The 14438-nt window shown below is 42.4% G+C and overlaps 1 protein-coding gene across 1 annotated transcript in view; it reads left to right on the forward strand.

Annotated features, from left to right (window-relative positions):
• The window catches only part of LOC128649466 (protein Hook homolog 3-like), a 227087-nt gene that overhangs the window by 138152 nt on the left and 74497 nt on the right, over positions 1-14438 (forward strand). The window contains 2 exon segments of the mRNA XM_053702748.1: positions 13771-13808; positions 13810-13841. Of these exon segments, the coding sequence (XP_053558723.1) occupies positions 13771-13808; positions 13810-13841 (70 nt within the window).

Below are 14438 nucleotides of genomic sequence, written 5' to 3' on the forward strand. Positions count from 1 at the left end.
TTCTCAGTCTGAAGAGAATCAGGATATGCCATCCAATTCTCCCCAAGTGTCACAACCTTTAACGCCCACTCAAGCGACGCCAAGTACTTCTAGTGGGTCTAATTCTTTTACTCTGCAAGATATGGCTGCAGTTATGTCTACTACCCTTACAGAGGTATTATCTAAACTGCCAATTTTACAGGGGAAATGCAGTAGGCCAGGTATTAATGTAAATACTGAACCCTCTGAGGCCTTATTGGCCATTTCCGACGTACCCTCACAGTGCTCTGATTTGGGGGTCGGGGAATTGCTGTCTGAGGGGGAACTTTCAGACTCAGGAATTGTGTTGCCCCAGACAGATTGACGTGATGTCCTTTAAATTTAGGTTTGAACACCTCCGTCTGTTACTTCGGGAGGTTTTAGCGACTCTGGATGATTGTGACCCTATTGTGATACCACCAGAGAAATTGTGTAAGATGGACAAATATCTAGAGGTGCCTACTTACACTGATGTTTTTCCAGTTCCCAAAAGAATTTCGGACATTGTTACAAAGGAATGGGGATAGACCAGGTATACCGTTCTCTCCCCCTCCTAATTTTAAGAAAATGTTTCACATATCTGACACCATTCGGGATTCTTGGCAAATGGTCCCTAAGGTGGAGGGAGCTATTTCTACCCTGGCTAAGCGTACAACTATACCTATTGAGGACAGTTGTGCTTTCAAAGACCCTATGGATAAAAAGTTAGAGGGTCTTCTAAAGAAATTATTTATTCATCAGGGTTTTCTTTTACAGCCTATAGCTTGCATTGTTCCAGTTACTACTGCAGCAGCTTTTTGGTTTGATGCTCTAGAAGAGCCTCTTAAGGTTGAGACCCCATTAGATGACATTTTGGATAGAATTAAGGCTCTCAAGCTAGCTAATTCTTTTATTACTGATGCCGCTTTTCAAATGGCTAAATTAGCGGCAAAAAATGCAGGTTTTGCCATTTTAGCGCGTAGAGCGTTATGGCTCAAATCTTGGTCTGCTGATGCGTAATCAAAATCTAAGCTTTTAGCTATTCCTTTTAATGGTAAGACCCTATTTGGGCCTGAATTGAAGGAAATCATTTCTGACATTACTGGAGGTAAAGGTCATTCCCTGCCTCAGGATAACTCTGTTAAGATGAGGGGTAAACAAAATAATTTTCGTTCCTTTCGAAACTTTGAAGGAGGACCCTCTGCTTCCTCTTCCTCCACAAAGCAGGAAGGGAATTTTACTCAATCCAAGTCAGTCTGGAGACCTAACCAGGCCTGGAATAAAAATAAACAAGCCAAGAAGCCCACTGCTGCTACCAAGACAGCATGAAGGGGCAGCCCCCGATCCGGGACCGGATTTAATAGGGGGCAGACTTTCTCTCTTTGCTCAGGCTTGGGCAAGGGATGTTCAGGACCCTTGGGCATTGGAAATTGTGACCCAGGGATATCAGCTGGAATTCAAGGATTTGCTCCCAAGAGGGAGATTTCATCTTTCACGTTTGTCTGTAGACCAGACAAAAAGAGAGGCGTTCTTATGCTGTGTAAAAGACCTCTATACCATGGGACTAATTTGCCCAGTTCCAAAACTAGAACAGGGACAGGGGTTTTACTCAAATCTGTTTGTGGTTCCCAAAAAAGAGGGAAATTTCAGACCGATTTTAGATCTCAAATGTCTAAACAAATTTCTCAGAGTCCCATCGTTCAAGATGGAGACTTTACGAACAATTTTACCAATGATCCAGGAGGGTCAATATATGACCACCGTGGACCTGAAGGATGCGTATCTTCATATTCCTATCCACAAGGATCATCATCAGTTTCTAAGGTTCACCTTTCTGGATGAACATTATCAGTTCGTGGCCCTTCCTTTCGGGTTGGCCACAGCTCCCAGAATCTTCACAAAGGTGCTAAGGTCCCTTCTAGCGATTCTCAGACCACGGGGCATAGCAGTGGCGCCCTATCTGGACGATATTTTGAACCAGGCGTCAACTTATCATCTGACCAAATCTCATACGGACATAGTGTTGGCATTTCTAAAAACTCAGTGTTGGAAAGTGAATATAGAAAAGAGTTCAATAGTTCCACTAACAAGAGTTGCATTCTTGGGAACTCTGATAGACTCGGTAGACATGAAAATATTTCTGACGGAGGTCAGAAAATCAAAGATTCTAAATACTTGCCGAGCACTTCAGTCCATTCCTCGGCCATCAGTGGCTCAGTGTATGGAGGTCATTAGATTAATGGTAGCGGCAATGGACATAGTTCAGTTTGCTCGCTTTCATCTCAGACCACTGCAGATGTGCATGCTCAGACAGTGAAATGGGGATTATGCGAATTTATCTCCTCAGATAAATCTGGATCAAGAGACCAGAGACTCTCTTCTTTGGTGGTTGTCACAGGATCATCTGTCCCAGGGAATGTGCTTCCGCAGGCCAGCATGGGTAATAGTGACGACGGACGCCAGTCTCTTGGGCTGGGGGGCAGTCTGGAATTCCCTGAAGGCTCAGGGTGTTTGGACTCAGGTGCAGTCTCTACTGCCAATATTCAATATTCTGGAACTGAGAGCAATTTTCAATGCGCTTCAGACGTGGCCTCAGTTGGCTTTGGCCAAATTCATAAGATTCCAGTCGTACAATATCACGACTGTAGCATATATCAATCATCAAGGGGGAACAAGGAGTTCTCTAGCGATGATAGAGGTTTCAAAGATAATCCGATGGGCGGAGGCTCACTCTTGCCATCTATCAGCAATCTATATCCCAGGAGTAGAGAACTGGGAAGCAGATTTTCTGAGTCATCAGACTTTTCATCCGGGGGAGTGGAGACTCCATCCGGAGGTGTTTGCATCATTGATTCATCAATGGGGCACACCGTAATTGGATCTGATGGCTTCTCGTCAGAATGCCAAACTTCCTCGCTACGGGTCCAGGTCAAGGGATCCCCAAGCTGTACTGATAGATGCTCTAACAGTACCTTGGTCGTTCAACCTAACTTATGTGTTTTCACTATTTCCTCTCCTGCCTCGTGTGATTGCAAGAATCAAACAGAGAGCTTTGGTAATTCTAATAGCGCCTGCATGGCCACGCAGGACTTGGTATGCGGATCTAGTGGGCATGTCCTCTCTGCCGCCGTGGAAACTTCCATTGAGACGGGACCTTCTCATTCAAGGTCCGTTCCAACATCCAAATCTAAATTCTCTGCAGCTGACTGCCTGGAGATTGAACTCTTGATTTTATCTAAGCGGGGATTCTCTGAGTCGGTCATTGATACTTTGATTCAGGCTCGAAAGCCTGTCACTAGAAAGATTTACCATAAGATATGGCGTAAATATCTTTATTGGTGCAAATCCAAGGGCTACTCATGGAGTAGGGTTAGGATTCCTAGGATTTTGTCCTTTCTCCAAGAAGGATTGGAGAAGGGATTATCAGCTAGTTCCTTAAAGGGACAAATTTCTGCTTTGTCAATTTTACTACACAAGCGTCTGGCGGATGTCCCAGACGTTCAGTCTTTTTGTCAGGCTTTAATCAGAATCAAGCCTGTTTTTAAATCTATTGCTCCGCCATGGAGTTTGAATTTAGTTTTCAATGTTCTTCAAGGGGTTCCGTTTGAACCAATGCATTCCATAGATATTAAGCTTTTATCTTGGAAAGTTTTGTTCTTAGTTGCTATCTCTTCTCTATTCCATTCTGATAAGGTGGTTTTGCGTACTAAACCTGGATTCCTTCCTAAGGTTGTTTCAAATAAGAATATTAATCAGGAAATTGTTGTTCCTTCCTTGTGTCCTAATCCTTCGTCTAAGAAGGAACGTCTGTTACGTAACTTGGACGTGGTTCGTGCCTTGAAGTTTTACTTACAAGCGACCAAGGATTTCCGTCAAACATCTTCTCTATTCATTGTTTATTCTGGAAAGCGTAGGGGTCAAAAAGCTACGGCTACCTCTCTTTTTGGCTGAAAAGCATCATCCGCCTGGCATACGAGACTGCTGAAAAAATTACGGCTCGTTCTACTAGAGCGGTGGCTTCCACATGGGCTTTTAAAAACGATGCTTCTGTTGAACAGATTTGTAAGGCTGCGACTTGGTCCTCCCTTCATACTTTTTCCAAATTTGATACTTTTGCTTCTTCGGGGGCTATTTTTGGGAGAAAGGTTCTTCAAGCAGTGGTGCCTTCCGTTTAGGTATCTGTCTTGTCCCTCCCGTTCATCCGTGTCCTGTTGCTTTGGTATTGTATCCCACAAGTAAGGATGAATCCGTGGACTCCTCGTATCTTGTAGAAGAAAAGTAAATTTATGCTTACCTGATAAATTGATTTCTTCTACGATACGACAAGTATTTATTTTATTTTATTTTCAAAACTTCAGTCACCTCTGCACCTTTTAGCTTTTCCTTTCTCTTCCTATACCTTCGGTCGAATGACTGGGGGTGGAGAGAAGGGACGAGCTATATATACAGCTCTGCTGTGGTGCTCTTTGCCACTTTCTGTTAGCAGGAGGATAATATCCCACAAGTAAGGATGAATCCGTGGACTCGTCGTATCGTAGAAGAAATCAATTTATCAGGTAAGCATAAATTTCCTTTTTTCTCCAACATAGGTGTGTCCGGTCCACGGCGTCATCCTTACTTGTGGGATATTCTCTTCCCCAACAGGAAATGGCAAAGAGCCCAGCAAAGCTGGTCACATGATCCCTCCTAGGCTCCGCCTACCGCAGTCATTCTCTTTGCCGTTGCACAGGCAACATCTCCACGGAGATGGCTAAGAGTTTTTTTGGTGTTTAAATGTAGTTTTTATTCTTCAATCAAGAGTTTGTTATTTTAAAATAGTGCTGGTATGTACTATTTACTCTGAAACAGAAAAGAGATGAAGATTTCTGTTTGTAAGAGGAAAATGATTTTAGCAACCGTTACTAAAATCGATGGCTGTTTCCACACAGGACTGTTGAGATGAATTAACTTCAGTTGGGGGAAACAGTGGGCAGACTTTTGCTGCTTGAGGTATGACACATTTCTAACAAGACTTGGTAATGCTGGAAGCTGTCATTTTCCCTTTGGGAACCGGTAAGCCATTTTCTTAGTTTAGTATAAGAATAAAGGGCTTTAAAGACTGGTAGACATTTTTCTGGGCTAAAACGATTACTTTATAAGTATATTTAGTGGATTATAACTATGAATAGTTCTTTTAATCTTGGGGATGTATTAAAAAAACGGCAGGCACTGTATTGGACACCTTTTTCACTGGGGGCCTTTTCTAGTCATAGGCAGAGCCTCATTTTCGCGCCACTAATGCGCAGTTGTTTTTGGAAAGCAAGGCATGCAGATGCATGTGTGAGGAGCTAAGAACCACTGAAAAAGCTTATTGAAGGCGTCATTTGGTATCGTATTCCCCTCTGGGCTTGGTTGGGTCTCAGCAAAGCAGATACCAGGGACTGTATAGGGGTTAAATGTAAAAACGGCTCAAATTTGGTGTGCAATACTTTTAAGGCTTTAAGACACTGTGGTGAAATTTTGGTGAATTTTGAACAATTCCTTCATACTTTTTCACATATTCAGTAATAAAGTGTGTTCAGTTTAAAATTTAAAGTGACAGTAACGGTTTTATTTTAAAACGTTTTTTTGTGCTTTGTTATCAAGTTTATGCCTGTTAACATGTCTGAACCATCAGATAGACGATGTTCTGTATGTTTGGAAGCCAAGGTTCCTCCCCATTTAAATATATGTGATGAATGTGACATAGTGTCCAAACAAAGTAGGGACAATGATGCCACTGATATTGATGTTGCCCAAAATGATTCCTCAAGCGAGGGGAGTAAGCATGGTACTGCATCATCCCCTTATGTGTCTACACCAGTCTTGCCCACACAAGAGGCCCCTAGTACATCTAGTGCGCCAATCCTTCTTACTATGCAACTATTAACGGCTGTAATGGATAATTCTATTAAAAACATTTTGTCCAAAATGCCCACTTATCAGAGAAAGCGCGATTGCTCTGTTTTAGATACTGAAGAGCATGAGGACGCTGATGATAATGGTTCTGACATACCCTCACACCAATCTGAAGGGGCCAGGAGGGAGGTTTTGTCTGAGGGAGAAATTTCAGATTCAGGAAAAATTTCTCAACAAGCTGAACCTGATGTTATTACTTTTAAATTTAAATTAGAACATCTCCGCGCTCTGCTTAAGGAGGTGTTATCTACTCTAGATGATTGTGACAATTTGGTCATTCCAGAGAAATTATGTAAGATGGACAAGTTCCTAGAGGTCCCGGTGCCCCCCGATGCTTTTCCTATACCCAAGCGGGTGGCGTACATTGTAAATAAGGAATGGGAAAGGCCCGGCATACCTTTTGTTCCTCCCCCTATATTTAAAAAATTATTTCCTATGGTCGACCCCAGAAAGGACTTATGGCAGACAGTCCCCAAGGTCGAGGGGGCGGTTTCTATTCTAAACAAACGCACTACTATCCCTATAGAAGATAGCTGTGCTTTCAAAGATCCTATGGATAAAAAATTAGAGGGTTTGCTTAAAAAGATGTTTGTTCAGCAAGGTTACCTTCTACAACCAATTTCATGCATTGTTCCTGTCACTACAGCGGCGTGTTTCTGGTTCGAAGAACTAGAAAAGTCGCTCAATAAAGACTCTTCCTATGAGGAGGTTATGGACAGAGTTCAAGCACTTAAATTGGCTAACTCTTTTATCTTAGACGCCACTTTGCAATTAGCTAGATTAGCGGCGAAAAATTCAGGTTTTGCTATTGTGGCGTGCAGAGCGCTTTGGCTAAAGTCTTGGTCAGCGGATGTGTCCTCCAAGAACAAATTGCTTAACATCCCTTTCAAAGGTAAAACGCTGTTTGGCCCTGACTTGAAAGAGATTATTTCAGACATCACTGGGGGAAAGGGCCACGCCCTTCCTCAGGATAGGTCTTTTAAGGCTAAAAATAAGCCAAATTTTCGTCCCTTTCGCAGAAACGGACCAGCCTCAAATTCTACACCCTCTAAGCAAGAGGGTAATAGTTCTCAAACCAAACCAGCCTGGAGACCGATGCAAGGCTGGAACAAGGGTAAGCAGGCCAAGAAACCTGCCACTGCTACTAAAACAGCATGAAGTGTTGGCCCCCGATCCGGGACCGGATCTGGTGGGGGGCAGACTCTCTCTCTTTGCTCAGGCTTGGGCAAGAGATGTTCAGGACCCTTGGGCGCTAGAAATAGTTTCTCAAGGTTATCTCCTGGAATTCAAGGAACTACCCCCAAGGGGGAGGTTCCACAGGTCTCAATTGTCTTCAAACCAAATAAAAAGACAGGCATTCTTACATTGTGTAGAAGACCTGTTAAGAATGGGAGTGATTCATCCTGTTCCATTAGGAGAACAAGGGATGGGGTTTTACTCCAATCTGTTCATAGTTCCCAAAAAAGAAGGAACATTCAGACCAATTTTAGATCTCAAGATTCTAAACAAATTTCTCAGGGTTCCATCGTTCAAGATGGAAACCATTCGAAACAATTCTTCCTACCATCCAGGAAGGTCAATTCATGACCACGGTGGATTTAAAGGATTGCGTATCTACATAATTCCTATCCACCAGGAACATCATCGGTTCCTAAGGTTCGCCTTTCTGGACAAGCATTACCAGTTTTGTGGCACTTCCATTCGGATTAGCCACTGCTCCAAGGATTTTCACAAAGGTACTAGGGTCCCTTCTAGCGGTGCTAAGACCAAGGGGCATTGCAGTAGTACCTTACTTGGACGACATACTGATTCAAGCGTCGTCTCTGTCAAAAGCAAAGGCTCATACGGACATTGTCCTAGCCTTTCTCAGATCTCATGGGTGTGAAAGTTGAACATAGAAAAAAGTTCTCTGTCCCCCGTCAACAAGAGTTCCCTTCTTGGGAACAATAATAGAAAGGCCAAATTCCATAAGGTTTCAATCAGACAACATGACGACTGTTGCATATATCAACCATCAGGGGGGGAACAAGGAGTTCCCTGGCGATGGAGGAAGTGACCAAAATAATTCAATGGGCGGAGAATCACTCCTGCCACTTGTCTGCAATCCACATCCCAGGAGTGGAAAATTGGGAAGCGGATTTTTCTGAGTCGTCAGACTTTCCATCCGGGGGAGTGGGAACACCATCCGGAAATCTTTGCCCAAATAACTCAATTATGGGGCATTCCAGAATGGACCTGATGGCGTCTCGTCAAGAACTTCAAGGTTCCTTGCTACGGGTCCAGATCCAGGGATCCCCAGGGCGACTCTAGTAGATGCACTGATAGGCGCCTTGGACCTTAAACCTAGCTTATGTATTCCCACCGTTCCCTCTCATTCCCAGGCTGGTAGCCAGGATCATTCAGGAGAGGGCTTCGGTGATCTTGATAGCTCCTGCGTGGCCACGCCAGAACTTGGTATGCAGACCTGGTGATATGTCATCGGCTCACCATGGAAGCTACCTTTGAGACAGGACCTTCTTGTTCAAGGTCCATTCGAACATCCGAATCTGGCTTCACTCCAACTGACTGCTTGGAGATTGAACGCTTGATTTTATCAAAGCGTGGGTTTTCAGTTCTGGTCATTGATACTCTTGTTCAGGCTAGAAAGCCTGTAACTAGGAAAATTTACCATAAAATTATGGAAAAAATATATTTGTTGGTGTGAATCTAAAGGATTCCCCATGGAACAAGATAAAAATTCCTAAGATTCTATCCCTTTCTACAGGAGGGTTTGGAGAAAGGATTATCTGCAAGTTCTTTGAAGGGACAGATTTCTGCTTTATCTGTTTTACTTCACAAAAAAACTGGCGGCTGTGCCAGATGTTCAAGCTTTTGTTCAGGCTCTGGTTAGAATCAAGCCTGTTTTACAAACCTTTGACTCCTCCTTGGAGTCTCAATTTAGCTCTTTCAGTTCTTCAAGGGGTTCCGTTTGAACCTTACATTTCCGTAGATATTAAGTTACTATCTTGGAAAGTTTTGTTTTTTGGTTGCAATTTCTTCTGCTAAGAAGAGTTTCAGAGTTATCTGCTCTGCAGTGTTCTCCTCCTTATCTGGTGTTCCATGCAGATAAGGTGGTTTTGCGTACTAAAACCTGGTTTTCTTCCGAAAGTTGTTTCTAACAAAAACATTAACCAGGAGATAGTTGTGCCTTCTTTGTGTCCGAATCCAGTTTCAAAGAAGAACGTTTGTTACACAATATGGATGTAGTTCGTGCTCTAAAATTCTATTTAGAGGCCTACAAAGGATTTCAGACAAAACATCTTCTTTGTTTGTTGTTTATTCTGGTAAAAGGAGAGGTCAAAAAGCAACTTCTACCCTCCTCTCCTCTTTTTGGCTTAAAGCATCATCCGTATTGGCTTATGAGACTGCCGACGGCAGCCTCCTGAAAGAATCACAGCTCACTCCACTAGGGCTGTGGCTTCCACATGGGCCTTCAAGAACGAGGCTTCTGTTGATCAGATAGGTAAGGCAGCGACTTGGTCTTCACTGCACACACTTTTACCAAATTTTACAAATTTGATACTTTTGCTTCTTCTGAGGCTATTTTGGGAGAAAGGTTTTGCAAGCCGTGGTGCCTTCCATCTAGGTGACCCTGATTTGCTCCCTCCCATCATCCGTGTCCTAAAGCTTTGGTATTGGTTCCCACAAGTAAGGATGACGCCGTGGCCCGCCCTGGTTTTTTTTTAATCCAGGTCTGATGAATTATTTCCTCTAACTACAGTCACCACGGTATCATATATTTCTCTATGCATATTCCTCCTTAACGTTGGTACGAATGACTGGGTAGGCGGAGCCTAGGAGGATCATTGTGACCAGCTTTGCTGGGCTCTTTGCCATTTCCTGTTGGGGAAGAGAATATCCCACAGTAGAGAGAACTCCAGGACGCCGTGACGACACCGGACACAACCGTTGGAGAAAGTAAATTTATCAGGTAAGCATAAATTCTGTTTTTCAGTCGTGTCATCATCTCCTCTGTAGGTTTCATCATCCTCTAGGGAGGAACTCGAAGTTCCTTGGCTATGAAGGAGGTGACTCGCATCCTGCGGTGGGCGGTAGCATCACGTTTTGTCTCCTATCTGCTATCTACATTCCAGGGGTGGACAGCTGGGAGGCAAATTTTTTGAGCAGACTGACCTTTCTTCCCGGGGCGTAGGCTCTCCATCCGGAAGTGTTCTCAATGATAACCCTCAGGCAGGGGGGGTTCCGGACTTGGATCTGATGGTGTCTCGTCAAAAAACACCACGTTTCTAAGGTACGGTTCTAGGTCAAGAAATCCTCAAAGCCACTCTGATAGATCCTCTAGCGGTTCCTTGGACTTTCTCTCTGGCTTACCGGTTTCACTCCGTTTGTACTCCTTCCACAAGTCATTGCTCGTATCAAGCTGGAGATATCATCAGTAATTCTATTATCTCCTGCATGGCCTCGCAGGATCTGGTTTGCAGATCTGGTAAGAATGTCATCTCTTTCTCCTTGGAACTCCTTGGAGGTTACCTCTGAGGGAAAGACCTTCTACTCAGGGTCCTTTCCTCCATACAAATCTGGATTCTCTGAAAGCTTGTGAGATTTACTATAAGATATGGCGTATGTATCTTTATTGGTGCCAATCTAGGGTTTCTCCTGGAGCCAGGTGAGGATTACCAGTATTTTATCTTTTCTTCAGGATTGCCTGGAGAAAGGTTTGTCAGTCAGTACTCTGAAGGGTCAGTTTCTGCACTGTCTATTTTTTTTTTTTGCTCAAACATCTGGCAGATTTATCAGATGTTAAAGGGACACTCAGGTTAAAATTAAATGTTCATGATTCAGATACAGCATGTACTTTTAAACAACTTTCCAATTTACTTCCATTAAAAAAAAATGTGCACAGTCTTTTTATATTTGCCATTTTTGAGTCACCAGATCCTACTGAGCATGTGCAAAGAATTCACAGACTATACGTATATGTATTTGTGATTGGCTGGTTGCTATCACATGGTACAGGGGGAGTGGAAATATACATAACTTTGAAATTTGTTATAAAAAAAATCTACTACTCATTTGAAGTTCAGACTAAGTGCTATTGCATTGTCTTGTTATCTTGAATTTGTTTATTATGCAAATCTAATGTGTTTGACTGGTCCTTTAATGCTCTTGTTCAGGCCCTATGGTCAGAAGCAGACCTGTGTTTAATACTGTTACTCCTTTTTGGAGTCTTAACTTAGTTCTTCAAGTTTTGCAGCAGGCTCCGTTTGAGCCAATGCATGTTGTTGATATAAATGTGTTATCTTGGAAGGTTTTGTTTCTCCTTGCTTATTTCTTCCGCTCGCAGAGTTTCTGAGATTTCGGCTCTGCAGTATGATTCCTTGTTCCTTATCTTTCACGCTTATTTGTGGTTTTTTCTCCCCTAAGGTGATGTTGGATCAAAACATTAATCAGGAAATTGCAGTTCCTTCTTTTTGTCCTAATCCTTCTTCTCATTAAGGATCGTGTTTTGCATATCTTGGAAGTTGTACGCACTATAAAATTTTGCTTACAGGCTACTAAAGGTTTCGGAAATCTTCTATCCACTGTTTTGTTGTTTTTCTCTGGAAAACGTTAAGGTCAGAAGGCCACTTCTAATAATTCTTTCGCTCTGGTTGAGAAGCTTGATTCGTTTTGCTTATGAGATTGCTGGACAGCAGCCTCCTGAGGGATATACGGTTCATAACGGTTCATTCCACTAAGGCTGTCTCCCTTTCTTGGGCTTTCAAAAATGAAGCTTCTGTGGAACAGATTTGCAAGGCGGCCACATGGTTCCCTTTGCATACTTTTTCAAAATTTTTACAATATTTTAACCTTGTGCCTCTGTCTGAGGCCTCTTTTGGGAGAAATGTTCTTCAAGTGGTGGTGCCTCCTGTTTAGATCCTCCTGCCTTGTTCTCCCTGCCTTTTCATTCCGTGTCTCTAGCTTGGGTATTGGTTCCCACTAGTAATTGGAATGACGTTGTGGACTCTCCATGTCATAGGAAAGAAAACAAAATGTATGTTTACCCTGATAAATTTTCTTTCTTTCCGGACATGGAGAGTCCACGACCCCGCCCTCTTTTTAATTCTAATTCAGGCAGTTTTTTTGAGTAAACCTCAGGCACCATTTTCACCCTTGTGTTTCTTCTTTTTCCTTCAGCTGAATGACTGGGATTATGGGTAAGGGAAATTACACTTAACAGCTTTGCTGGGGTGCTCTTTGCCTCCTCCTGCTGGCCAGGAGTTTTAATATCCCACTAGTAATTGGAATGACGTTGTGGGACTCTCCATGTCCGGAAAGACATTTATCAGGTAAGCATAAATTTAGTTTTTCCTTATGCATGTAAACACTGCTTTATGACATACCTAGGCTCCAGTTTGTTTTGTCTTTAGAAATGTTTTATTGAGCCATTCGAGACATTCATATGCTAAGCTTGTACTGCCATATTGTTTCTTTGTATGTTTCAATGTTTGCCTTAACACCTCAATAAAAATTGTAAACAAACAAACAAACAAAACGCTCTGGATAACAGGATCTCTTCGTAAGATAATTAAATATTTATATATTATTATATATCCTATATTATAAAAAGACAAGAGTTTGTCTGAAGCCGTCATGCGCAGTTCAGACAAACTCTTGCAGCTGATCGCCACGCGCACCCACCCGGCAGCAGCGCGAGGAGCCCCGTGCAGCACAGCTGATTGCAAAACCCAAAGCAGCGCGAGGACCCGGCAGGTTCCGAAGATAATTTTGTACCAGGGGAGGCCGTTACCTTTGCAATCGTGCGGTGTGAGCGAGGTATGAGAAATATTAGTTAAACACCATAAGCGTATATTCACGATGGTCAGCCGTTTTTCATGAAAGCAACTATTCAGATCATTTCCCACTGCAATACTCCTTTCAACACACGGTAAACCACCAAGCTATAAAGGGCTGTTAGATCAAAAATAAATGGGCTATTGTATGGACCCCAAGTGTAATGCCCTCGATGTCAGTACATACAGCGTGACATACAACACACTTATATGCTGTCGGCCTGTCAGATTTCTCAGCCTTACAACTTACATGCCATCATTTTCAGAATCACCAGAAGCAAATGCCTGCATACATGTGAAGTAAAGTAAAACGTCAGCTGTATAGATAGTTCGTGGACCGCTACTGCTGAATATTATTATCAGCTGGTCCTGCATAGGTACATATTAGTTGTTAACCTATCAGCCTTGAGAGAGAGAGAGTCACAACACGGCCCGTGTCAACGGGCTTTAGGACTAGTATATATATATATATATATATAGAGAGAGAGAGAGAGATTAAAAAACATACAGACACATACATATAGTTACTCTGACCTTACAGACAGTAGCATATAAAAGAAGTTCGTCCAGGCAGTAAGTGCTATTGCTAAGCGTGTCTTCATTATACAGTAAAGACCAGACTTGCTCCCATAACGCCACAAAGTTTAGAGCCCCTCTCTCCGCCCCCCTCCTAGTTACGTGCCATTCAGCGTACATTATCCCCCCACATGATGTGGCTTTTTCAAGGATCCTCACAAGCTTATATATGTATATGTTTCTGTGATTACCTGACAGCTGTCATATGACACAAGGGAAAGGAAGCTTTTGAATTACAAAAAAGCCAGTAGATTTTCTGTCAAAATTCAAAGTAACTGTTATTGCTTTGTAATATATTATTATGCATTTGTTGATTATACAATGCTACTGTATATATAGTCCGTTAAACAGATCCCCTTTTACACTTATGTAGGAGCTATCAAAAATGTGTTTGATATTACAATTTCCCCTTTTTACCTTTTTATAGGTTTGATGCCACTAGGAAACCAGGAACCTTCAGAATGTTTTAGCTGCAGAATAATCAACCCCTGAAATAAAGTAAGAGATACTTTTTCTCCATGTGGTGGCTGTTATTTTTTATTATTATTAATTTAATTAGTGCAATTTCATTTACCTATGTTCGATTGTTTAATTTTGAATATGTCTTGCAGTAATTAAAAAAAAAAAATGTTTAAAGAAGAATCTAGTGTATTATATAATGTGGGTCAAACAGAGAGATTTGTATGTTAAAAAAAAAAAGATAGTTTACCTGAAAATTTCCTTAGCTCACCAGAGGAAATGATCTGTGACGCAGAGCTACTTTATTACTGTCATCATCATGGTGAAAAAGAAAAACAGCCAATTGGCATCCACCATGCTCCGTTCAGAGTTTGCTATAATGTTATGTTGTGAGATTTAACTATATTTTCACGGGTTCTCTGACAAAATGCCGACAGACATTTGGCTGACAGCATTCAATCCAACAGACATTTGGCCGACGGACAGAATGCTGAAGCATGTTCTGAGTTTGGCCGAGGGCAGATACGCTCCATAGTGCTCTGTTCTAATTAGAGCCTCGGGTGCCGCAACCGCCTAGCCATGGGTTCCAGCCCGCACGTCTTGTAATTCTCTGTCTGGGAAATGATCTATCTATCA

Source organism: Bombina bombina, chromosome 2, assembly GCF_027579735.1.
Source record: "Bombina bombina isolate aBomBom1 chromosome 2, aBomBom1.pri, whole genome shotgun sequence".
Taxonomy (NCBI): domain Eukaryota; kingdom Metazoa; phylum Chordata; class Amphibia; order Anura; family Bombinatoridae; genus Bombina; species Bombina bombina.